This window comes from Fistularia commersonii, chromosome 15, assembly GCF_037954325.1.
Source record: "Fistularia commersonii isolate RoL2024-O1a breed Wild chromosome 15, RoL_Fcom_v1.0, whole genome shotgun sequence".
Lineage (NCBI taxonomy): Eukaryota > Metazoa > Chordata > Actinopteri > Syngnathiformes > Fistulariidae > Fistularia > Fistularia commersonii.
Genome location: NC_141298.1, coordinates 1724336 through 1752194, shown reverse-complemented (window position 1 = coordinate 1752194; position 27859 = coordinate 1724336). Strand labels below are relative to the sequence as shown.

Genomic DNA, 27859 nt, shown 5'->3' with positions numbered 1-27859 from the left:
GTAATTTATAATTCACGATTTGCATTATATTTGAAATGTAGTTTTTCATTTTGCATTACAATTATTTTTTTTGTTCTCCAAATCTAATAGGGGGAGGAATCGGTTGTGACTGGTCTGGCCCCTCCGTCTACCATGCTTGAGAATCCACAAGCTCAGTCCACTCTGAGAACTTTCACTGAGAACAGTGAGGGTGATGGAGATCCCAAGACGGGCAACACGTGCAATGCACTCTCAGGTTACATATAATGAAACAGCATGACCACAGACGTGATATTACATGAAAGAATTCAGTTATACAATTCTCCCTTCCCCTCCCACAGGTGCCTTCTCAGGAGTGTCAAACATCTTTAGTTTCTGGGGTGAGAATCGCGGGGGCGGTCAGTACCAGGAGGTTCCAAGCTGCAGCCTTGCCTCGCCTCCAGCCCTCAAAACACCATTGCACAGCCTGAGTCGCCAGCAACGCAACCAGATGGACACACGTCTAGATATGCTGCAGAAACAACTGAACAGGTATATATGACTGGATGTTGGCTTGTGGGAGACCTATTGGACCACAATGCTAATAGACTGAGGGTACAAAATGAGTAAAAGGTCACAACTATATTTTTGTCCCAAAATTGTTTCATCTATTTTGAGTTAGTAAGTACCTTGTTTAAGTTTGAGATAACAAAGCTCTTAGGAATGCATCATGGTTGAAGTTAATGTAAAGCTTTCCACAGATCATCACACCTGTCCGTTCAAAATGTAAGAATCATCACATCTGACCATGAAAGGAATTGGGATGACCTCACACCACATTTTTCTCATTTGTATGTGTGACCTTACAGCTACTACTACGAGGAGGGTTGTTTTTCTGAGCTTGACAACTCTAGAAAGTTAATGAGTCATTTGTTATTCATTCCATAACATCTGCAGAGGCAGTGTCTAGGCATCCATGAGCTTATGAATGCCCAATTGCTCGAATGTGTATAGCCCCTCAGCCAGCTGTTCATCAATGTGTGTAGAATATGAATGTGCCATTTTACACCATCAGTTTCAAAGGCACTATAAAAATGCAGTCTGTTTATTTCTTATTCACCATTTATTACTTATTTCGCAAAGTGTCCAGATGTAGCTTAAATTTTGACCTTCATTGTAATGTCATGTAGTCTAAGAGAAAGCAACACAACTTACTTGACTGCCTCTCAAATTCAGACATAGTGGGCCAAAAAATAGCCCTTTTCCGTCTCGCTAAGTATTAGCTAGTGCTAGAGCCGGACCTAGAGCCTCCATTGTAAGGTCTTGTTGGGCTCACCTGCAGTGAGTGTGTGTGGTGCCAGGGGTTGGTTTGGGAGAGTGAGCAGTGTGAAAAGTGTTTTTGGACCCCAGTCTTAGGTGCACAAACTATCTACGTAAGCATGCGTCAGAATAAAATAACCACTATCATTATAGTAATGCTCACTTATAGTATGTTGTGAATCCAGAAAAAAAGAACTCAATACTATAGTTACATTTTTTTATGTCGTGATAATACAAAAATTGTATGGTATAACAAAAAAATACAATAAATAAAAGAAAATTTGTATCTTTTTAAAACATTATTGTTTTTAGACTTCTTAAATTTTCCTTTGAAAAATTCCCTACATATTCTTTTCATAAGTAGCAGACACTTTTGGTTTAATTATATGAACACTACAAGTTGATAAAGTTAAGGCAAGATTTGAAACCCCTCAAACAGTAATACTTTATAAACAGGACAATTTAAGATGTTCTGTAATTTTTTTTTTTTTTCCATTTTAAGAGGAGTGGGATAGAATGTATGAATGCATTTAAAATATATAAAAAAATTGCTTTGAATGTACCTGAAAGACGTTGTCTCTCAAATGTATGGAATTTCCTATTGAGCCTTGATATAGATGGTTGTCCTCCTTAAGAATAACATGTATGATATCCACTAATTAGACTTCCATTTGAAAATGAAATACCCAACCTTATATCTTTGATAAGTGAATGGACAACATTCATCATGCATTTATAGAATCCTAACGGACAGTAGTCTGTCTTATTTCCACGATAACCCACAGACTGACAGATTTGTGGTTTGAAGCTGGTCAGCAGTCAATGTCTTGCTTGTAGCAGTAAACCATGCTTGTAGGAATCGTATAGTGAATGGGTAAATTAGGAAAATCTTGTAACCCACTTAATCCAATTATATACAGATGTGCCATATAAATGGGGCTTATTTGTGATTTACTCTGTGGGAAATTGTGCTTTTTTCACAGTAATCCTGAAAGTAAATATATGACTAAGTAAATAAATTAAGTTCAAAATGAAAATGCTTTGTATGAAACCAAATACTAATCGTTACATTGTGAGAGTGAAGTGGTTTCGAAATGTGTGAAAATACACTTCACCTGATAGCTTTTTTAGCATAGCCATATAGAGAGTGCTAAATTACCTTTAACGTTTAAACACAAAAGTTATGCTCCTTATTACTCATAGCTTTGTCATTACGAGAGGGGTTTAATAGTAATAAACAGTTGATCGGTACATACTATGTCCAGATTGGAGAGTCGCATGTCAACAGATATCGGAGCCATCATGCAGATGCTTCAGAGACAGTTGGCTTTGGTTCCCCCTGCTTACAGCGCTGTCTCATCACCGCCTCGGGTAATAACACCAACAAAACACAAACACACACATAAATACATAGGGAGATATTTGTATGTATAATACACACATTACACACAAACATACAGAAGCACAGCCATCATGATACTAAGTCTCTGGTGAGACACAGCTTCCTGTTTAAATCCTAGACTAATCTGGCTTTTGTTTTCTCCTCAGGCTTCACCATACTCTGGTCCAGATTCCGGTCCAGATCTGGGAGAGAGACTGGCTCAGCCTGTAACTCCCGTGGAAAGAAATTCTCTGGCCTCATTATCACAGGTTAAACATGTTCTGATGTGTGATTATCACTTAGCAAACCCCAGTCTGTCATAAATGTACTTTTCTTTGGGTACTGATACTTGGTGGTCCATGTGAAACAAACTTTGTTAACTTTGATTTCAGTTTGAGTTATTAGCTTGAATAAAAATTAAAGTACTGTCACACTGACAGTCACAAATAGTAATATAATCAGGGTATTCAATTTATGAGAAGCATCTCTTGAAGAAGCACAAAACTTCTGGTAAATTAAATCAAATATTACAGTATATTTGAAACAATAAAATAAAATCTTGGTCTCTCCTTGCAGATCTTGGATTCCCAGGACTTTGAGAAATTCCCTGTCAAGCCCCTTGACTCTATACAATCCCAGGATCCGCCCCTGATCGGCACCAGCCAAAGCCAGCCTCACCGCTCTGGACTGGAAAGCTTGGGCCAGCATCTGGAGCTGGATCTTGGACTAGGAAACAGGGCAGGAGCCATGTCAGGGTCAGTGGTAGGCTTAGGCTTAGATTTAGGAGGCGGAGCAGGAGTCAGCTCACAGTCTGACTTAATGACAGGGTTGGAGTTTGGGTCGGGGGTGTGCAAGGCTACTGCTGGGCCAGAAGCAGCTGCTGGAGCAGAGCTATCTTCCCTTGATCCTGAAATCCAAAGGAGGCTGTCCCTCCAAGAACCTCATACACCTCTGGACTCACGGACACCACAAAGACACAGTTCTGACCCAGGGGGGAGCTAAGGTCGAGGATAAGAGCAAGAAGAGCAGTGGGAGGGGGGATCTAAGAGAGACCCATTTAAACCAGACCTCATTGCACAAGAGCACCTACTGTATCTATCTCACCATTAAAATATCAACTACATTCTCAAGAGTACGGTTCGTAAAAGGTTGTCCAGAGGGTCTCTGTCTTTTTCCACCCAATTCCTCCTTCCCTTCATGAAAGAATCCTAAGATATCAAAACTCTACAACGGTACAACCTTTAACCAAAACCGCAGCCAGAGCAGAGAGGAGCTCTGCCTCATCATGGATCTGGTCTAGACCTCTCAGTTGTCCATTAAGGACGACACCCCTCATACACCCCATTGATCCAGTCGAATCCCTTTACTGCTGAATCCAGCGTTGGATGACTGATGAGAACAAGCAAATGGACAGAATAATGACGAAACAAGTAGCCATTTACGTCTTGCACTGAAAATCCTATTGATAAAAAAAATATATATTATTCTATATGTCAGTGGCGCTTCCGAAACTCACTTGGTAAATCGTAGTGTTAGCTGGCCTAACAGGAAAGCCTGCTGTCCCCATCTGTTATTGGCTCGCTTGTCACTGATGCCCTGCACCAAGAGGCGGAGCTGACTGCCCCCCTCCTTCTGAAGAGCACACTTGAGTGGGCTGTTAGCACCTCAGGGGGCGGGAATCGGAGGGTTAAAAGCCATGAATTTTCTTGATGAACATATCAGCTGCCCGACCATAACCATTGTAGAGATGTGTGCTTGAGTTTAGAACAGATGGCATGCTGAGGCAGTGTAACAGACAGGTAAACTGGCAAACTTACATGTTTACCATGGGAATAATGCACCAAACTACGTTTAACAAAAGTGAAATCCCAATTTATGAATTCCGCGACTCAAATAACAGAAAGCATCTAACACCATAAAGAGATTAAGCAAGCAGTGGTTTCCCATTTTTTATTGTTGAATTTGCTACCTCAGATTTCATTAGTCCATGTGGTGTGTTTGTTTCTTGATTTTCTTTAGTTCATTTTAAGAAAATACCCAGAATGCTTTTAACTTGTAAATACCAGCTTGTCATGAGATAGTGAAATTTCAAAGTTTGCCAGTTTACAACCAGTCGAATGCATCATTAATCTATGTACAGTACAATATGCAAACACTGTCAAGAAGAAAGAAGTAAGTGCGCTTTTATCTTATGTGTGCTATGTTTAGGTGTAAAGCTTTTTTTTCCTGTTTTTCAATGTGTGTTTATACTTTTTTCAGCCTGCAGAGCATGCTGCAGTAATGTCACACACTGAACAGTCATTTAAGGGCAAATTCTTTGCCCAAACCAAGTTTAATAACTTTCTAAAAAGACAATTAACAGCAAATATTCCTAGCTTTAGCAGGATTACTTAAAGCATTTCCACATCCCTTTGCACAGCTCTGCAGTGAAACCCTATCTTACTATACTATGACATGCATCAAATATTTTGTCATTTGACCTGCAATAATACAGAAAACCTATATGATTCAGGATTTGTTCAGTTCCACCAACTACTGCTAAGATCAAGGCAGTTTACTGCTAAGAAACATTCGGTCCTCAGGTTTCACTTGGTTCAGCATCGTCACAACAAGTAAAAGTGAGGCTGAACTTTTTGGGTTTGTTTCTCTCACCCTATGTGTGGGGTCAAGCATAGGGTCCCAAATTTTAAACTGAGTGTTTTGTCTAGAATAGACATATTATTCTTAATAGTGATTTCAGAGAGCCTCGATAAAAAATTCTGTGAATTCATGATGCATTTGGATACATCATTCATCGGCATTCCGCAACTCACATTTTTAGCCACTGTCATGTTCTGGACCCCAGGGCTGACTCTTACTACGTTGCAGACCCCGGGACAATATAGTTTTGCATTTTAGAGCCCTTTCTACTGAGAAATATTTTCAATGACACTCCTGAAATGCATTTGAACACATGAAAACTACTCTGATGTCACTAATGTCTCACCCCACGTTCTTATGTTTGTGTTCTTGTAGAGGCTTTGTTTTTCCTTTTTTTGAAGTTCTTTATGGATTTGTTTTGATTTGTTTTGCTTATTTTTCATTGTTCAAGTTTCAATTTTTGCATTATCATTATTTTGATCCTAAATGGTTTTCGATTGCCTTTAAATACATTTTTACTCAAGATTAAGCTCTTGTTGCTGAAAACCCACTCAAGAATATATATATGTATATATATATATATATATATATATATATATATATATATATATATATATATATATATACACACACACACATGTATATATATATATATATACATATATACATATACACACACACACACACACACACATATACATATATATATACATATTACTGATGCTATGTCAGATTTCTTGTGTTGTAAATGCATCCAATTCAAGAAACCTACAAAGCATTGAAATAGCTCCATTTTTTTACACAAAACTTACATCTGCATCAAAACAATTTGCAAACAAGAAATGCAATAAAGAATTATCACATAAACAATTTCGAGATGATAATACCTAGTTTAAGTATGGTGGCTAATAATAACACCACATGTCATTAAAATCAACATATTTTTCAAATATGTGTAGTTACACAATATGTCCCAGATGATTTCCGCCATGATGTTACCTTTATATTTCTTGAATTCTCAAGGAAAAAGGAATAAACATCTCAATGATCTCTCTCTGGCATTTAAAAGCAGCAGAACACATAAAAGTGAGCCACACCAGAGGAAAGACAAGCCTGCTGAAGTGCAACGGTCCTTTAAACAGATGAGATTTGTAGCAGTTTCATTACATTAACTGTTTTAGCACTTTATATTTTTTAACAGTGCAGATGTTTAATAAAGACTCAGGAATGTGTCATTGGTGTCATAGGGTTAATTTTTCTTTGTCTCATTACTCCAAACATGTCAAATACTGTTTGTATTCTAAATTTATCATGCTGGTGTGTTTCCCCTTTAATTCAAGATTGCAACGATTGAATTTTGCTGCTTGGTGGTCGAGGCTATTTTATTAATTTATTTGGTTGTAAGTTTGTCTGTAAATTATTTTAGGAATATGTCCTTTGAAGGTGAAGCGTATTTGTGTGAGAGAGTGTGTGAGTCTGTATGTGTGTGTGTGTGTTTGTGAGAGAAAGTGAGAGAGAGAGAGAGAGACAGAGAGAGAGAGACAGAGACAGAGAGATTCATCAACATGATTCTCCTTACATTCTCTTTTTCTCATCAAAATGTGTGAATAGATAACCAATGTTAAGTCAATATTTATGAGTCAACATACTTGGAAGGTAATACTTCTCATTTTCTAACTTTTAGCTAATCAGTTCCCAAAAGGTTAAGAACCACATTCAGTCAGAATTTTGCATGTTTTTGTTTTCAGCTATTGTGTGTAATTGAAGCATGTGACGGTACTGACAACTGAGATTGTGCTCTGTTAAGGCACGCTTTAAAATCCAACCAAAGATGATAAAAGCCGAAACAAATTATGATTAGTGACTTGAAGAATCCACCCTGACCTCTTTTGGGGATTTTGAGTAAAAAAATGGAATTTATACTTGATGTGGCTGCAATTGCAGTGTCTGTTTTGCATTTATAGTTGATCATTGTATTTTACAGTTATTGAAATTGTTTCTTTGTGGATGTGATCGGGATCATTTTCAAGGCAGGGCTGCTCTGTGAAAAGTGATTCTAGCTGCTCTCAGATCATAAGGAAACCTAACATGTCACTGTAAAGCTTTCATACTGAAGGAATTTCAAAGAAATCAGATCATTATATATAAAGACTTCAGGCTATGTGTGTGCTGTAGGTTAATTCACACGATTATTCTGTCCAAATCATATCCCACCGATTTTTGGACCTAACGATTGTGTCATTATCTTAATCACACTGAGTGCATTTGAGGCTCTGTCGCTTCTCTGACTGACTTGTAGTAGTAGCCAGCATGGGGCCCTGCATAAAACATGACAACATTCATTCCCTCAGCTCACGCTGATAATTGGTGATCCTATAAACCCCCCTGCTACACACACGTCACACTTTGGTTCTAAATCCAAGCACAAAAATATTACCTAAGTTATGATTTTGGAATTAATATGCCAGGTCCCAGTTAGTCAATAAATTTGGATCTAGTTTCTCTAAAATATGTGGATTTTGCCAATATTATCCCACAAATGAGGTGGATAGAAAATTAAGTCTGAAATAATTTGTGACATACACTGCAGTTATAAGTAAAAGGGGGTTATGGCATTTTTGTAGTGTTGCATTATTACTTTAATAAATGTTTCCATTAGGTAACAGGTATCGCGAGGGTCCAAAGGTGACAGTTACAAAGGTTCCAAGTTATTCTTGTTCTATTGATGAACCCAAAATGCTTGGTTTATATATATATATATATATATATATATATATATATGTGTGTGTGTGTGTGTGTGTGTGTGTGTGTGTGTGTGTATGCCAATGCTGTTGTACAAGTGTGTTTCCATCAACTTCCCCTCTTTATCTGCCATTTGCCCCCAAACAAGGAAGATATCAGAACATCATACAAGTGCTTAAAAATACTCAATGTGGTTATCGGTTTGTCTTGTGCATCACATTGGATTATCAGAAACATCCACATAATAGCCGTGGGATATGGACTTTCATGGACATTTCAAATTATCTTATAACTTTATTCGGCTCATTATTAATATTATTTCTACAGTGCACAACAGATTTTCAGAAGTGGGCTCTCCTTGCCATCTCATGTACTGTAGTGAGTGTTATGTTAGTGTTCAATAATAGTCACCTAGTGGCCTGGACTGTAACTTACATTCAGAACTATGACCTCAAATCTAGAATGTGGTTGTTGTCAACTCTTCTTTTTGATCCTGTCTTTGCTGGGTAGACCCAAGTGAAATATTCAAATGCTAGAGAATACATTTATGTAATGCATACTGCATATAATAACAGTAGAGGGTGCACTTTAAAAAAGAGAGAAAAAGAAAAAAAAAATGAAAAAAATAATCCATGGGGACCTGGGAAATGGGTGTTACATGTTGCAGGGGTGAGTTTGAGGAGATATTTAAACCCCTCTGCATTTGAACACACACACACACACACACACACACACACACACACACACACACACACACACACACACACACACACACACACACAGATGAATACACTTTCCTTACAGCTCTTCCATACTGCTGAGCTTTTTTGCAGCTCTGTCCAACTTTCTATGAGTTTCAACAGGCTTGGGTCCTGAATTTGTAGATATTTTCAACATTTTGGGAGTGGATAGGGGTGGTACAGTTTACACAACACTGGATCTGCTCTGTTTCTCTTTATCTGTACATACTAACTTCTACAACTTGTAAAGAAATCAAACTTTGGCACTCGTATAGCCAGCACTATGCAGAAACTGAAACATTTCTCCGGCATGCTTTGAAATGCAAGATACTATAAACAAATATATATATATATTAACTGAATAAAGTATGTTCTACTTTCGTAAGAAAAGAATCACCTTCTTGAAAAAAGACATGGATGAAGCTACCCACTTGATGATGATTACACTGAGGATGGTGAAGCTAAAGTTAATATTGTGCACATTTTTACTTGCATGCTGCACTGCAGAACATACAGAATAGGAAGGATTTGATGTGCAAAGCAGGTGATTTTTGCTGTATGCTTGCAAACTGTGTGTAGAGTGAAACACTGAATTCTTCCGGGTAATGGGAGAGTCATATTTATATATATTGACATATACATTCTACTTCCAGGTCATGGAAGAAAGGGAATATTAAATAGCTGCAAACAGTGATCTAGATGATACAATATTATTGTATATTTGTATCGTTGCAAACCATTGTAACTAAGTGACGCATGTGTGGACTGTGTGGACTCAGTCCCGGACTGAATAGTTTCACAAGAGTTTGGCGGCACTTGATAAAGCATATCTAGGAATATATGCCATTGTTACCTGGGTAGCTTAATCGAGTGCAGCTGAATAATTACAAATCCTGCTTTCACACAGCTTGGAGGGGCAAAACTTACTGTAAGAATGTCTATAATTATCACATCTGAGTGCAGTTTTGAATAATACATTTTTCAGTGCATGGGCTGTCTGATTACATCTGAAAGGAGTTGCGTGATATTTCAAGAAGGACACCTGCAAATGTTTTGAAAATTGGTCGTTTTTCAACAGTGTGTAGAAGACCTTGGAATATTGACTTAACCATAGAATTATAATATATCAGCTGATGGAGTCCTGCTAGAAAGTCTTTATAAGTAAATTATATCAAATGTAAAAGAGAGTTGAGAGCAAATGGTGTAGCTCCAGGTTCTGATTGTGTGATAGCGTTATCAATGGTTGAACTTTATAAAATTTCAAAAAATATTTCAATAAATCTATTTGAAAGCAAATCATAATGTGTGTGGTAATTCTTTAGACCTATACAAGGACTAGTATTGTAAACTGCATGAAGAATTTCAAGTCCAGTTGACATGAAAAGATTTAAAAATGGCTGTATTACTGTAATGCTGCACCATGAATGGTGCATATTCACGATAAAATAAAATAAAATAAAATAAAATAAAATAAAAATAAAAATCAATCTGAAATTTGAAAAAAAAAATAGTGTCATGTGATTTGGATATTCATCATTATGGAACAATCAGTCTCTTTAAATTTTTCAAATCAAGTAGATATATATATATTTTTTTTTCTATTCATTCGAATTTTTTAATAGCCTTGCCAGGACATAGGCCCTTCTTATGAGGGAGCCCGTGCATTGAACCTGCTATATAAATCCCCAAGCAAATAGACTTGGGACCGATATTTTGTCATTTTTCGTCACAAGATGTCACTATAACCCAAAATTAGCCAATGGGTGTATCTCCTTTAGTGAAATATATCTCGTTATTTGATGACTTTCTTCTCTTTGTCATTTTGATTTTTAAAAGAAACCATTGACAGTTTAAAGTCGTAAAATTATAACAGTAATGTAACTATCGCTTTGGCCATTATTAGTTCCACCTTTTATTTTGAAGACACACGCTATCCTGGTATTTGTTCGGCTGAAGAATTTTCAGACTGCAAATTACAATTTTCTAAATATTACAACGATTCCCGTTCAGGTGGCTGCGCCATAGTTTGCAACCTCTCCATTTAATAAGATGCATACCGCAAACTACGTTTTCCCTGCCAGTAAGTGGCTACTAAGATATATATTGTATTTTCCTAATGGGGACTTTCCGAGACTACCCTCGTTTCGACCATCTCGGTGACATTCCAGTGATCTGGGCGGAGTGGAAATCCAGTCCAGCGCCCTGGCCGTAGTCAAAGACCCCCACCCCGCCATTGGTCCGGGCACAGGCCGTACATGGAGTCAAACTTTTTTATTGCATCCAGGAAGTGTCCGTCAAAAGTGTCTATGTTGACGACAAAGGGCCTGTTTGGCGTTTGGAAACCGTGATTTGTCAATAATCTCGTCATTTAAAACGTCGGGGCAATTTCATTGGGCGACACAGATGTCTGTCAGAATTGAAGCTCTGCGATTGGTCTGTGGTTTACAGGGTGGAAGAACATCTTTGTCCCGGCCAGCGCATTGCGTTCTTGGGTGGGCGTACCGTGTCGGTGACAGCGACGCTAGGAGACTCCAGGAAAAGTGTCCACAAAGCTCACAACTAACGGTGAGTCACGCTGAAATATGCCAGTCGTGTTTGATATGTGGTGTGTAGAGACGCGGGGTACTCGACGTTGGCGTCCGGCTGCTTGGGCGTCCAGGCGGAGTCTCCCCTCTGTGAGGGGACGGTGATTTCGGATGAGTGATCTCACAGCCCGAAGCACAGCCACGGTGTGCAAGCGGAGGATAGTGTGGCCTTCAGGTGCTCCTCGGAAAATCATTACTTTGGGAGTTGCAGTAGTGCGCAGTAAAAATACCGCTTTACTCCCTTTCGGCAAACGATTTGCAATTTCATTTTGTGAACGAGTCATCGCCAGCAATCACTGTCAAAGTTTCACTTTCGCTGCCCATACAACTGGACGGCTCGTGGATCAAAGATAGTAACGTAAATCCGTCCGCTAATGTGGCTGTTCGGGTGTGTGCACAGTGCACCGTCACAGCACTCAGAGCGGAGGCGCAAGCAAAGTTACACAAGCTAGCTCTGTTGTGATTTGTCCATTCATTTTCAAATAGCAGAGTTTCTATGTTGTTGGGGTTTTCACGCTATCCAAGTCGTATCATATTAAATGGCAATAGTGCCATTCGTATTGTCGTTTTTTCACTTTTGTTTCGTCATTATTTTAATTTTTTTACAATGCCAATGCACACGTACCAGCCTTGCAAACAATGTCTAATAATTATATTTGAGTTCAAAACAAAATAAACAAATATGAATATCAAGTGAGTTTGCTCAAGTAAGTTCAAATCATACCAGTGTTGTTTCACTAGTGAATTATTAAAATGTACAGGAATATACACTAGGGTATCATGAAACCCGTCATACACAAATACAAGTAGTAAATGTAAAATATAATGTGCTACGTTAACTCACAATGGGTGTGAGGAACGGCTCGCATAGCACATTCTAAAAACTCAGTTAGATGACGCATGGAAATAGACTTCCTCCTTGTGCATTATCTTCAGCAGGATTACAGTCCCTAACTCTTCGTCAACTTTTAATGTCACCTGTGGAGAGCAGTGATATTTTGCATCATCTTTGCAACACCTTGTGTCTGTTGTGAAATGTTTGAAGTGACCCGCACAGCTTGCCAGTGTTCGTGTTGTACTGAGCTGTGTTTGTGCATCAGCTTGTTGGGATGCCATAGCTACTGTTTCTGTCTCAAGGTGCAGATAATCCCCGGGGGTCATCAACTTGCTGTCACACACATAAGCACTCCGACACCAGCATCGGATCTAGGTTTTCTCAGCCTCACTGGGAACATTGCTGTACATTTAGATATTGATAAGTGGCCATATCCAGAGCGCTACTGTTCATGACACAGCAGATAAAACGCTGTAATTGATTAAATAACATGGTCAGTGTTCCATGGCATGAGTCACAACTATCTACTGAGCAAGCCAGTACAATGTCATCTGACCAAAATTAATGTTTGTGATACCTATGTTTCCCTTGCAATGACATGTCAAAATGGCTCCTGTAAAAAGGCTTGGTTGATATAAAAATAGAGGAGGAAAGTGAGAGGATTCCCCCCTCCCTCCATCTAGATTATTCGCCAATCCTCCGCAGCCAGATTACTGAGCGAGAAGTAAGAGGTGGGACTGATCTAAGGCCCTGAATTCATTATGGAGTTGATCCAATCACACACCTAGAATGTTGTGTTTATTTGTCAGCCCGCCAAAGTGACCAGGTATTAGGCCTGAGGGTTCAACAGTTATCTAAGAGATCAGAAGGGTTGTTTTCTTGGCAGGTGAGTATTTTTGAAAATGAATAGCCACAGTGTATATCATGGGCTCTAAAGATTAGTTCCTCACTGATCGCAAATAAGGGAGTGGTAAAATACATTCTTTGATGTCAGGGATTCATGTTGAGTGGTTCTTATCCCTTTGTAGACATGCACCGACTGAAATAGGAGAAAACTGCATAGCGTATCAGGATAAGACCTTTCAAAAGCTTGATTAGAATGAAGTGATGAAGTTACTTCCTATTGGTATGGTGTCAAATTAGCAGAAATAAGAGATCTACTTTTTTCCATGTTGTCTTTTTGATATTATTCATGTATTTTGTTCTCACCCTTTTTTCACTTTTGTACAGTAAAATTTTTTACAATTTTTTCTTGACTCTTAGAACATAGGGTTTTAAGTCTGATACTGATATGTTGGGGTATAAATGCAAGTTAACAGGAATTAGAACCAACACTAATTTAATGCATAGTGACTAGTTTTCAAAAATTTGGAAAACTTGAACATTTTAAAATGTGAAAGTTTAAAGTAGGATACTTGAATAAGATGTTAAATATAAAAGAGTGGAGGGATGAGGGATGTGCCGATCAATACTTCCAGACCAGATTAATCTCATTGGCATAATGGATCATAATGGCATATCTGATAGCTTTCAGGTTTACTTTACAAACAGAGACAGTGCAGTGGATAACTTTGCACACAGTACAACAGTCATGCTTGTATCCATATGGGTGGTTAACAGATGCTTTTAAATAAAAAAAAAACAGAAACTTAAGCCAGACTGACTATAAAGGGCTGAATGAGGCTAATATATGATAATCATGATCAACCAAATGGTGCTAACCAGCAGTTCATAGGCTTATGCTCTGAAAATATGAGAACAACAATAGTTAGATAATACTAAAAACATGTTTAAACAATGCTAAAAAATATTTGAAATAAGCCACCAAAGGGTAAGTGTGGCCAATGGTTGTAATATAGATGTTGTTACAGATTTTGCTCTTGATCTAAAAATCAAATTAATAATAAGTTAATAAGTCATCTGCACTCATAAATTGTTAAGCAATGCTAAAAAACAGGCCTCATCACACCACTGGTGGCTAATGTAGGGTCAAATGATTGTTACATAGTACCTAGGCATGGTTTAATTTTAAAATCAGAAATACTTAAAAATACTCTCCAGTGCTAGATCATTGCTTAATATTTGTTTAAAACTAAGCTAGTAAATGGGGAAAAAGGAAAAATACCACCAACACATTTTAGCACTTGCTATTAGAACAACAACATGACTTCATAAGAAAACAGTGTCTAACTCATCCCTAACCTTTTCTGTCATGTGCCTAATTTAAACATACAAGTTTACCGCATTACACATACAATTGGAAGTAATAATTAGAACTGTATGTGTGGCTTGAAAAGGCTTTAAAGTAAGAGTAATAATTAAAACAGATGCTAACCTATGTCAGAAATCAATTCATCAGTGTGTGCCCGAACCGCTCTGAACATGGGTTCTAATGTTATCTATTAAAAGTTCCATCACTGGTATTGTGTGAATTGCATAACAACCATAGTGTGGGACCTGACTTTGAATGTCTGGCACCCATGATTTGATTTCAATTCAAGGAGCACATTTTGATTTACCGTAATGAATTTAACAATGAACTTTTCAACTGTGTGTGTGTGTGTGTGTGTGTGTGTGTGTGTGTGTGTGTGTGTGTGTGTGTGTGTGTGTGTGTGTGTGTGTGTGTGTGTGTGTGTGTGTGTGTGTGTGGTGTGTGTGTGTGTGTGTGTGTGTGTGTGTGTGTGTGTGTGTGTGTGTATATGCATGTATGAATGACACAGCTTTTGACTCTCTGCCAGTGTGGCTGTTACATCGAGTGACACAGGCAGCATGTGCTACACCCTTTCGAATGCTAGCATGACTTTAGTGCTCTTACTTTAACCATTTATGAAGCTTTACAAAGCTTACATTTTCTAACTGCAAAATAAACTCTACAGGAACAACAATGTAAACATCAAGAAATGAAAAAGGAAGAAATTGAACCAAACAACTTAATTGCCCTTCTGATGCTTACAAGCAAGCACAGCAGGCAGCGATGTTTGCTGCTGTTGTAGTCAGAGGCCACAGAATGCTGCACATGCTCCTCATCTTTAGTTGAAAGTTTTCATCTTTGCCTTTTAATCCATCCTTATATGAGCATGCATGCAGATGTAGTAAATACCCAATGTACAGTCATTGTGAGACAGAGGGTTAGGTACTATGTGCAACACTTTGCCTTTGATTGGGGAAGAATGGATCGATTATTGTCCAACTAAGTCGACAAAACCTGTCAACATTTGTCACACAATGTACTATATAGTGTGACAATAGTGTGACATGCTTTATGTTTGTGCACACAACTAATGTTAAATTTATTTAAATTTAAATTAAATGCCTTTTTGTCAGTTAAACTGTCCCATTCATAAAATAAACATCACCTTTCCTCTTCTTACATCAATGGGCTAGGGATCCCCCCCTTTTTTTCAAGATCATCTGTTATTGTTCATAGTTGAAAACAGCTAAGTCTGTTCCAATGTTCACATAAATATGAAAAATTCCCTGAGCTGTGAGTTCAGTCATTTTGAAAGACAGTGTCAAGCAAAACTGTTAAATGTTAAAAAATGGAGATGTAATTCTGGTATAAAGTAGATGCAAAGTAAATATAACAGCTTTGACCAAATGTGGGTTTGAGTGATTTCCAAACAATAACTTTAATCTTAGAGTCAATTTTGTGTTAGCATTCTTACTCACTGTTTTTTATTTGTCTAAAAGGGGGCAGTTTGAGCACCTTTTTTTTACTTCATGAACAATCTACTGTATGTGTAGGACCCCTGAGGCCACTTTGGAAGGTAGCCTTGAGATTTTTTTGCTTGCTGTATATCACATTATAATGTTACCATACTTCACAGTTTTTGTTTGCTCAGTGTCAACAAGGTATCAATGTCACATTTTTGTCATCCTTGTTTGCATAAGTATTATAAAGAATAATAAAGCCTTTTTTTTTTTTTTTTTACAAAAAAGGAAGTGACGTCTCCTCTACCAACATGACATACATAACTATTGATATTTAATTGAGACAAGTCTTATAGATGTGTGTTTTTCACAGCCAGCTAGCCAAAAACATTTTTCTGTATGCATGTGTTTGTAGGTTTAGAAACATTTAGAAAATATAGAATATATATTTAGAATGCACAATATGTGTATGTTGAGGCAAATGAAATGAAGCCCGGGATTGCGTGACAGTGGCAGATTGAATGGATAAATGAAAAGATGGAGAGAGATAGAAAGGGTGCAATGGTTCAGAGTGAGTCAGTTCCCTGTAATCTGCCCCTACAACAGCAGCAGCTGGACCAGTGAATCAGCTGCCAGGATTTACAGCTGTCAATCAAACCCATTGGGACTTAAAGCAGGGTCAGGAGTTGGCTGGTCTTCAAATGTCTGGCTAGGTGAATGGATGGGTGTTTAAGAGGTTGGGTCCAGGCAAGAAATGGCAGACAAATTGAAAAATACATTCAGAATTATTCATTTTATAGTCTTGCAATATGATGGAATCCCCAACAATTTTACCCTTCTATCTGCATTGCTCTTGTAGTCACAGAACCTTGCTCAAATTGGAGGTGTACTGACTTTTGAGATTGTTGAAATGTTTTAAAAGCCTAAGCAAAGTCGCTGGTTGATAATTTCCCATTGAGCAGTGCCTGTTCGCAGAGGCCAGCATATCTAATTGTCTAGACTGTGTAAACATCTTTTAAAAGTATTTCTTGGACCTGCTAATAATTGATTTACTATTTTGCATTAAATATGTCAACAAAGTCTTAAAATTTATTTAATAACCTGAAAGAAATATATTCTGATGAAGGAAAGATCTCTGAATGTGAGGCTCTGCATTTTCAACAGGGTTCTAAAGACAGAAATGTTTCAAATTTGCCATAATTCAAATTGTTTTGTATTTGTGCTTTACTTGTCAAAAGTTGTAACTTTCTTCATGTTTTAGCTCAAAAGGTTAGTGTGTAATTATTGAAGTTGAATGAAAAAATACACAAGCAGTGGGGGTGGATCATGAATCATAAACTGATGAACCAGATACTTCCATATATAGCAAAAGGGTCTAGTCAAATGTTTGATAACTCAAAACATGCTGTATGATTTAAGCAGGCCAAACTGAAATGTATAAACGCATGCACAAATCACACTGCCTGTAATATTGTCTAGTCCTGGATGAGTGTATGTCCACTACCTGTTTGTTTTGGAATTACAGTTTGACCTCTGTGTGCATGTTTGTGCTGCTATGCATTCCAGTGCGATGCGTTAAGCCTGGTTCTGCAACAATAGGGCATAGTTCCCAAAGAAATACTGAGTGTGTTTGGTTGTGTGTGTAGGAAAAACCACTGTGGGCATGCTATGTATTCATTCAACCTCTCTGTGTTGTTCTGCAAGAGGATGGAAGAGAGAGTGAAGTTGTGGACTTTTCTACCTGTCTGCTTGCTAATAGGCATTTAATGGGCAGCAGCAAATGCTCCATTATAGATATGTCTTGGGAACTAGTGTAATTCTATTAAAACAAGAGGGCTACCTCTCTGTCTCTGATGGAAAGTCACACAAACAAACATTAGCACATCATGAATATTTACCACGTTTAATGAGTTCATGCTGGAGTTCATCATTAACTTTTGACCAAATCTGGGTACAACAGGTAAATGTCCACTTTACTGCATTTGGCCAGAAGAAGTAGCTGCTGACATGTTTAGTAATTCTTTGAACAGAAAAGAGTCCCAAATAAGTTTAGTAATGTAGAAAAAAGTCATAGAATTAAAAAATTTGAGGCAATTACCTTTCGTATTTTCTATAAAATAGACATTTTATAGAAAATTTATAAAATAGAAAATTTATAAAATTTCTATATTTTTTGTCTGGAGATTATTTAATATAAGAAAGTTGTACTGATAGAACCATTTCAAAATGAGATGAAAGAAGTGTTTCATTCTCAATGAAGTATTAAAGACTAATTATGAAAATTGCAATTGAGAATGAGTGCTCATTTCATTGTTAAACCTCAATGTAACAGGGATGAAGAGGAAAAATGAAAGGAATTAAGACTGAAAAATGCATCTTAGTTATGATAGTTGGGTTGCACAGAACCTCCAGAGCTGCCAGTGTGTATTTATTTTGTTTCTGACCTGCTACCTGAAAATGAATTCAATATCGTCTGTATACTTGCAAAGAAAAAGTTTGTTCTCAATACTTAAAATTACTTATTGTCTATTATATTAAAAAAAGGAAGTAAAAATCTGCCGCCTCATCAAATGGGTTGAATAGCTCTTGCTTGACAGCTTTTAAATATCTTGGCAATGAATAGAGCTCAACGTTCAATGTGCTAAATAAAATAAATTATTGAGACAGTATTTAGTAGCAGCCTAATGTTGTGTTTCAATTGTTTATTGGATATTGGTACTGGTGCATTATTGTGAATGTGAGTTTCTTAAAGTGTGGTGGACAGTGTTGGAATTATATAAATGAATGTCTTTCACAACCTCAGAGTTGCTGTGTTCCTATTTCAGTGAAACCAAACTATTCAAAGGAACCTGAAAGTGTGTCTTCTCAAAAATGCCCAACTTGTTTTGTGCGTGAGCTAACTTTTGATCTTTTGACTTTCACTATATGTATATTAAATATTTGGTTTGCTTCTGGTTATACATTTATGATGATTTATAAGTTGTGAACAAGACTTAAAAGGAACTCGTCCAAAACGAAAACATCAGGCACGTCCTAGCACTTTGATACATTCATCTCACATGGATGCAATTACATTAATCATTTACAGTCCAGTGAGATAAACCTTGAGTTATCAGTAGTTGTTTACTTCAAATTGGAATGCCGATATGTCACTGAAACATTTCTTTCTAAAAGATCTGAGATTCCTGCACTGTGTTGTCTTTGTACTTGTGCATGTTTAAATTATTGTGTATGTCTGTCAGAACTCCTCAGCTTCTGGTTCTCTTTCAATGATGGTTAAAATGCTCATGAGCACAACAGAATACAGAATATCATGAGTATGTATTATATTACCGAATTGATGAGTCCAGGTCAAAATGATTTTTGTTTTATAACTGCCATTTGTTCAATATTTCCCATATTCTATATTAAAATACTGAAGTGTTTTTTTTGTTTTTTTTTAGGGCGGTATAAAATGTCTCACTTCTTTCAAAGATCCTCAGGAGAGAGTCATTCTATATTTTGGGGCATTTGTTACTATGAGGATTAAATTTTGATTTTGAATCAGTGTTTGTCTTTGCCTCAGAAATTGTGCCGTATGGTTATTATATGTTATTAACATCTTCTTTCTTGCCTTGGCATTGTTCCAAGTTAAAATAGAAATAATTTAATATTCTGATTCAGTTTCAAAGTAGAATGCTATCATCTTGCTCTGATAAAATCTGATGTGAGGCTTGTAAAAGCATTGATAGGCTTGAAAGGAATACTACTGCTACTCTGTGAATTGTCATTTAATTTTGTTTGTTTATTTGTTTAGAAGTTTATTAGGACTGTGTACAAATACATTAAGCACAGAGGCAGAGGTGTTTGTACCAGATTATAGTTCATAGCTAATTTCCAACTGTAGTCCTGGACAAATTGCTAAAACTATAGACCATTAGCTTGACTAATATATAATTAAACTATTTCACTTTTTTTGTCTTGTAAACAATTACTTTTTTAGTGTAAATGCAATTGTCACAAAGTGTGCAATGGAGCAGCACCATTTTGCACTTGTGGAGTTGTAATTTACAGTGTGTGGAAAAGTATGGAATAAATCAGATGACACTTAAACACCCCCTTCCCCCAACTGCATACTTTTAGTGTTCTGTCTCCTTTCCTTCTCTCTTTCTCTCTCTATCTCTCTTTAACATACACATAAGTGAAGGATCTACTCTGCTTATTTGAAAGTACCAATAGAGGGTGTTTTCACTGTTCGTTTACACTCAAACATTACTACTTCTTTCCCAATCATCTGGTAAAAAGGACAAAAACAATTGTCAGGGAGATTACACATAATACATTGAGGTTACGGTATCAATGTCGTAATAAGACATATATTATTATGTTCTTCCAAAGGGTTCACAGTAAGTATGCGTTGATGAATTTGTTACCAAATATGAACAAAAATTAAACTATCGAAATTATGCTGAAAAACACAATTTACAGAATAATTGATACCAACAAAGTGTGATAATGATGATGGCAACAGTATCTAACTTGACAAACAAGACCATTCCAGAAGTCAGGTATGATTGTGGAAAACATGTTGTGAGCCTGAACCTATAGTCTTACTCTTGATGAGCGTAATGGACAGTGAGAGAAGGTAAAATTGTTGTTGTCAGCTCTTTTTTGTGAAACAGAAGCAAGCCGCAGGCAAAAAGGGGAAATGGGTCCACATGCACATGCCTTTTTGGACTAGTAGCCTTGTAAGGATCCTGCATAATGCCCTTAGCTGTGTCCTTTAGACAAAGATTCTGATCATTGTTTATACTATAAACCTTAAGCATTGTAAATCCTAAACCTTTTGAAGAGAAGACTATGAATCATATTCCAATTAAATTGGTCATTGAAAATGTGAATATACATGTACATACTCAACACTGCTTGTTCATATGGACAGTCCATGCAGTGCAGTAAAACCACAGTCAACCAGAATGAAAAGCATCTTGATGATAACCAGAAGCTGGACACACAGCTTGCATAATTCCAGATTTGGTAGCTGTTTGTAAATATTATGATGGTGATTATTAGTCATATCTTTTATATATATATATATATATATATAAGTGTATGTTGTAGGTATAACTACTGTTTTAACAATTTCAAAACATCATCATTTAATTATTTGTTTTTAGAATTCTCTTTATCAAGACTAGATGTTAAAACCACTCAGCTATATTTTGTCAGGTGGCAGTTCAGAGGAAGTTTCCATCCTTAATGGAAAATGACATCAGAAGTGAGGTTCACATGTAAGCTGCTCTTTAAAATGTATTATACAATATGATAAATGGCTAGGATAGGATTATTAGTTGCTTTGAATATATATTTTTTTTGTTTATTTCCAAATTCTCCAAGGGGGGTAAAAAGCCAATGTGTGATAAGCCAGCACCTGCAATACTGTGAGCGTTCCTGATGAACTTGCCAATGGATATGCTATCTGCCAGACTACACCGTATGTGATATCCTTTTTGTGTTGAAATTCAAGTACCTAAAGCCATCTAAAGTTTGCAGACGCATCTCCTTTTCTTTTCCATGTTTCGACAAAAGCTTGACACAGTGGAACCTTGACTTACAAGTGCCCCAATGTACTAGTTTTAATTTCTGAGATACGAGCTGTCCCTCAGTCGATTTTGTGCTTTGTAATACGAGCCAAGATCTGAGTCAAAAGTGAGTGGTATGAGTGTGTGTCTCCAAAGTGGCCCCAGCTGTCCATGAAGTGGTGTTTAAAAACAGTCAGATGTGCAAACCGCCAACAGGTAGCCCAGCGAAAAATCATAGAACATGAGGTGTGCATGTTGTTGACTTGTCCATGAAGAAAGGGATGGACAATGGACAGAGAGCATCATCTGTGAGAAAGCACACACCAGGTTACTGCCTCATACATAATCACAGATCCAAAGAGTAGGATAACAAAGAAACCAAACATCCCAGCAGTCACTTTGGCCTTGAACAGTGACCAGTCCTACATGCACTGCTCCAACTTTCAAAGCAGCAATTGTTGTTTTTTTTTCTAGTTTTGTTTAAAGCCTAGAGCTCCCAAAGCGACTCATTTGTAAGAGCCTCCGAGCTGCACATAAACATTCTGGGCACAATGATGACTGGGCAGCCCATCAGGGGAATGACCTCACTTGTAGGATTTTTTAGTTATGTTACAGCAGCATAGAGGCATTTGTCTTGTAATTTATCTGAGATAATTATAGTAACCGGGAGCAGTTGGGGCTACAGTGCCTTGCTCAGCGGCACAGTCTGAAGTGTATAGGTATCTCAGCAGCTGACACATATCCGATTTCAAACCTGTTGCTGGAATGTGGGTGTGGATGTCAACCACACCAGGTTTGCCCTCTTGGCTATAAGGAACAGACTGTAGCTTTGTTATGGTCATTGTGAAGATATGTGGAAGAAAGACCTGTACCGTTTGTAGTAATCCTATAATTAACCCTCTTATACTCTGGTCACTCTGCAAATGGGATAAACCTACCTGCAGTCTGTACAAGTAATGGTTAATTTGATTTTTTTTTTTTTTTTTTGTCTTTTTTCTTTTCTGTCTTTGATTTGGGTACATATCCTGATTTTGGCTGATAACATAGCTGTTTCACACACTATGTGTAAGACAATACAGGTTTGTGTAGTGTCCAAACAGACAATCAAAATAATAAAAAGAAATGGCAAATTTGACCTACATCACTAGTGTGTGTTGCTGTCAAAGCATGTAGGTGTAGTAATTAAAGTCAGTTGTAATAAAAATCAATAAACAAACCTTTCCTAAAGTGAACATGTAAAATTGCATTATTCACAGCTAATGACTAAAAGTCTTTGTCACATGTTTTGTCGACAGTTGTTTAAATTCAAAGATGACTAAAAATATGACTCACTGGCCTTACAACCCGCAAAGAACACTGAAATGTGTGGTGTGCAAACGCTATAAGCAGTGTCCGTTACCATTGAAACAAAAGCAAATAAAAGAACCCCTTTTTTTTTCATTGTCCTAAAGATATTTTCACAAGACAAACATTTGGAGTGTAATGAGATGAGGCAATGTCATGATTATGACATACACACACCAAGAGCACTCGCTCTACCAGTCAGTTTAATATAGAAGGGTGTTAGGCATAATCAAAGCCTTACGTCTAAGAACATTAAAATTTTTGTGAAAGAGTAAAAAACCCATACTCGATAACTACAGTTTAATCTGGTTAAAGTCAATGCCAATATCAGTTGATAACAAGTCACTAGTATAAAGTGATGGCAGTGAGCCCTAATGGAAACTGAAAATAGTTAAGCCTCATTTCAAACTTTTCCTTTTAAAACAAAGTATTAAACATATCCCTTGATATTCTTTTCTTTCTGCCTTTTCTTTTCTACCTAAACTCTTCAGATTGTTCTGTTTCTACTATTAATACATCTGAAACAGCTTCCCTATGTATTTCTTCTCTCAAACAATAATATGTGTAAACAGATTTTTATAACATGTGATAATTATCCAATTATTTTTGTGTGCCATATCAACATTCTAAATACTTTGTTGTACAAGGAATGGCTCCATAACATTTTTGATATCATAAGTTTGATCAGTCTGCTTCTTTAAATCACATTGTCACATTTTTTTTTTTTTTTTTTTTTTTTAGATATTATGAGATAAAAGTGCGAAATTGCATGAAACAGGAGCACTTATGAGCCATACAGGAAGATAATTATTATTTTCAGTCCTTCTTCAGGAACTTACCAAAACCATTCAGTCACTTTCATCTTGGGAGGATTGCTGTGCAGGTTGCTGCATTTTGGAGTAAATGCAAACAAGTACATGAAACCAAATGAATAGAAATGCTGTATGATAATTAAACATTTATTCAAGCTCAGTTGCTCACAGCAAAAAAGCAATGGTGCATTGTGACTAGACTGGCCAGAGGAACTTCTCAAATTTGATGTATTTACTTATGTATGTGCATATATAAATAATGTAAACAACGTTTTTATTTTTCTATATATGTGCTTGCGTGTATGTGTGCATGCAGTTGTGTTGGGATTAAAAGAGGCGTATTCTTAACCTCTGCTTTTGGCAAGCAGATGTGACGCACCCACTAACCCATGAGAGACGCACTTCCACACATACAAATACAGTCATATTCTCTCTCTCTCTCTCTCTCAACTCAAAATTGTGTTCGCACACAACACAATAAAAGCTGGCTTTTCTGTGGATTTCCTTCCTCTGTTGAGTCCAGATTGTTTCCGAGTGGCCACACCAAAGCTCTGGGCAGGAGATGGAAATGAGAAGCCCGACTCTGACTAGGGAAAAAAACGTCCAGTTTATGAAAGATCCAAATCCTTTCCACTGTCTGACCCAGGCTAATGAGCAGCTTCTACTTCTGTGGTCATGTGGGTACCAGCTGTAGAAGTAGAAGATGTAGACAACCACCGACTCAAATGCTTGTTGATCAGTGTCACCGTGTGCTAAATCAAATCTGTTGGTGGATGGTGTGGCTCAGATCACCCCACGGCTGCAGCTGGCATGACTGACATACTGTATACAAACACACTCACACACACACACACGCACACACACACACATACCCAGATAATGTGGAGTTAAATATGGAAACTGAGACTGTGTTTCTGACCAGCATGGCTTTGTGGTGGAGGCATGAGGCGAAGGCCTTCTTGCGACACACCCTGGTGCTGGAGACTCTTCACTGCTGCCAATATACAGCAAGCCAAACTCTTAATATGTGTGCACACTGTCTGATCTCTGTTTCATGGACACTACCTGTGAATCCTTTCAAAACCTCTGCTACCTATTTCACTTTTCAGACACTTGTTTGTAGCATTAAGACACAAGTCCCTTTTTTTTATTTTCTTTTTCTCTTATTTATCCCATTCTTCTTGCCACCACTCAACCTGTCAAACCTGCTGGTTCAAGTCTCTCTCTTCACTCCCTCAGGTGTTACGTGTTGACTTGGACGCTGTTAAGCTCCTTGAAGTTTTCATCTGAGCTGCAAATTATGCATCCAGTGACATACAGACCTATATTATGTTAGTGTTGTGGCTACGTTAGCCAACAAGTACTGTTGTTGTGTTGTTTTTTCCATCTGATTTGCCACTTAAAACAGAATAAATAAAATAAATCATAAATAAATCAATATTCACTGAGATTCTTTATCTCCTAGAAACAGTCACAATGACCAAAAGGCGGGAGGCAGAGTTAGAGGTTGCAGAGATGAAGATGTTGTGGTTCGCTTTGGGAATGACCAGGATGGATAGGGGGATAGGATCAGGAATGAGTCTATCAGAGGAACAGCACATTTTAGATGTTTTGGAGAGAAGGTCAGAGAAGCCAGACTGAGATGGTTTGGTCATGTACAAAGGAGGGATAGTGAATGGGGAGACAGATGCTGGAATTGGAGCTACCAGGAAGGAGGTCTCGAGGAATACCAAAGAGAAGATTTATGGACATAGTGAGATAGGATATGAAGGTAGGTTGTGTGAGACAGGAGGATACAGAGAATAGGGTTAGATGGAGAAAGTTGATTCGCTGGGGCGACCCCTGTAAAGCCGAAAGAAGAAGAAGGCTGAGATTCTTTATCTTTTGTCATGAAGTTAATAAGAACTATTATCTAGTTTTTCAGTAGTAGTATTGTCATATTTTATAATAGTCATACATAACTTCCCATATTTTAGCAGTTAAGAAATGCCATAGTAGATAACATAATTGCTTGAATTACTCCAAGTACTGAATCACCTTGCTACTGTACAATTGGTGCACTTTCCGTTCGATAACAAATCAGGTCGATGTCAAAATTCAATGCTGCTCAGAAAAAAAACAACATTGTACTAAAAAATCATTGAAACTGGAAGTACAGGCACAGTATTAGTATGATATGTTGATGGTATCAAGAACAAGTCAACCTCATACGTCCTATTACATTTAGGCATTTGATGTCCCAATATACATTGGAAGTGTGTGTGTGTGTGTGGGGAGGGGGGGGGTTATAATGTTGATATTATTCAATATTTATTGTTTGCCTTTCCTTATATGGATTATACTGCGGTAACTTGCTTCATTTAGTTAAAAAATTCCGTTAGCAACTTAATTTCACTAGTTTTAATCTGGTCTATTCATAATGTCAATGCAGATTAACCGGCTCAGATCTTCATAATTTTTGTTTATATTCATGATGATAATCTTGCCTGGCTGATGTGCATTTGGGATTCAAAGAAGAAGGCTATAAAAGCCAGCCTGCTGAAGAAGAACACAGTATAATATTATTGACAAAAATCATTCTCCTTTTAGATGTTACATAACACTTTAGAATATTATTGAACATTTTATTCAGAATGTAAACTTCTGCTTTGTATGCCATGCATTTTTCAATGTTATGCGTTATACAAAATTGTAATAATCATGTACATTTGCTTCTAATTTGGCCAAAAAATATACATTGACTGACCACTACCCTCATGTACTGACCACTACCCTCATGTATAAGATTGTCTTACTAATCATAAGCTGTAGGCCCTCAGAAATGAACAAACAAACCAAAATAAAATCTTGTGAAAGAATTAAAAATTATTCCCTCGCATACCAAAACGAACAGACAAATGATGTTCTCTGTACATTATAGATGTAGATCAGCAGGTCTACTCACTTCCTTAACCGAGAACGAATCAAGTTATTCACAACACAGGTGTAGATCTCTAAACACCTCAGTTTTCCCATTTGTCCTGCGCAGGTTTTTACATACTCTAGATCCCTGAAATTTTCTGTATCTCAAAGCCTATTAATACCTGGTATTTGTTAGAAACAACTTAATAACAACAAATACAACTAATGAACACATCTGCCTGTGGAACCAGGGGGGACAAATAAAAAAAAACTACTCCATGATTGCAAAAAAGGAATTCTTATTATCATCCGTACCCAGATCATAGCAGATTGTAAGAAAATATCCCAGCAGATGGGGCTGTGGAGTCATATCTGAGTTCCAGCTGCCTTTGTGTGGGAGCTGGCAGGTCTATCGAAATTGTAGTCAAATTTAACTTGAGTAATTAAAGTTCAACTGACTCAATATGCACAAGTTGTCCTGTTTTTGTTTTTGGTTTATTTGTTTTACGTTTTCGATGAGAGACAATTTAGTTTGCAGGGTGGCAATGTGGGAACTGGATAAGACATTTTAAATGAAAGCGCTGCTTTGACCTTTACAGCCAAGCTGTTATTAAAGCTTGACCTGCTGCTTGTGAAGTTTGAGTTGAGAGTGTCATTCAAACTTGTGCTTGTTGCAGACGCCAGAAAGAATCTGGCGTTATATCTGGAAGATGACACAAAATGACTCTGCAAATTCTCGAGGCCAATTGGTCATTCAAACTCCCAGATGAGCCGATGACTGTCTGTGCGTGCATGCGTGCGTGCGTGCGTGCGTGCGTGCGTGCGTGTGTGTGTGTGTGTGTGTGTGTGTGTGCGCGTGTGTGTGTGTGTGTATGCACGTGTGTGTTCAAATGCAGAGGGGTTCAAATATCTCCTCAAACTCACCCCCAATTGGTCATTCACACTCCCAGATGAGCCGATGACTGTGTGTGTGTGTGTGTGTGTGTGTGTGTGTGTGTGTGTGTGTGTGTGTGTGTGTGTGTGTGTGTGTGTGTGTGTGTGTGTGTGTGTATTTAGGTACAGATTGTCCCTCTGTATTGTTCCAAGTCCTGTTTGTCTGCTTACTGCCATTTGAAACTATGCCTCCCTGTGGCATATGGTAGTATTACATATGTCATACATAATTTCAAAAACGATATGAGAAAAAACATTTCTTGGTCGGAATCAGCTTGTTGGGGTGATATAGTTAAACATCAGTTTGGGAAACTAACCTTTGGCTGCATTTGTTTTCTAAACTATTGGCTGATTACTGTTAGATTGTCTGTAAATAATTTCAATCATCATACAATTTCTTTAGAGAAGTTTAAACAAATATTTCTGTAATAGTATCGTTTTGTCTTATTTTTTTTT

General features: G+C 37.4%; 2 protein-coding genes across 7 annotated transcripts in view; both read left to right on the top strand.

Annotated features, from left to right (window-relative positions):
* Window positions 1-5849, top strand: part of kcnh2b (potassium voltage-gated channel, subfamily H (eag-related), member 2b) — a 274422-nt gene extending 268573 nt beyond the window's left edge. Inside the window, exons 18-22 of the mRNA XM_086160609.1 lie at window positions 91-235; window positions 321-510; window positions 2544-2649; window positions 2827-2928; window positions 3236-5849. Of these exons, the coding sequence (XP_086016735.1) occupies window positions 91-235; window positions 321-510; window positions 2544-2649; window positions 2827-2928; window positions 3236-3661 (969 nt within the window). The 3' untranslated portion in view covers window positions 3662-5849. The remainder of the gene's footprint in view (window positions 1-90; window positions 236-320; window positions 511-2543; window positions 2650-2826; window positions 2929-3235) is intronic.
* Window positions 5850-11252: 5403 nt separating this feature from the next.
* Window positions 11253-27859, top strand: part of LOC147226213 (uncharacterized) — an 83411-nt gene continuing 66804 nt past the window's right edge. For all 6 annotated transcript variants that reach the window (XM_086160608.1, XM_086160607.1, XM_086160606.1 and 3 more), the window contains exon 1: window positions 11253-11346. The gene's annotated coding sequence lies outside the window, so the exon portion shown is untranslated. The remainder of the gene's footprint in view (window positions 11347-27859) is intronic.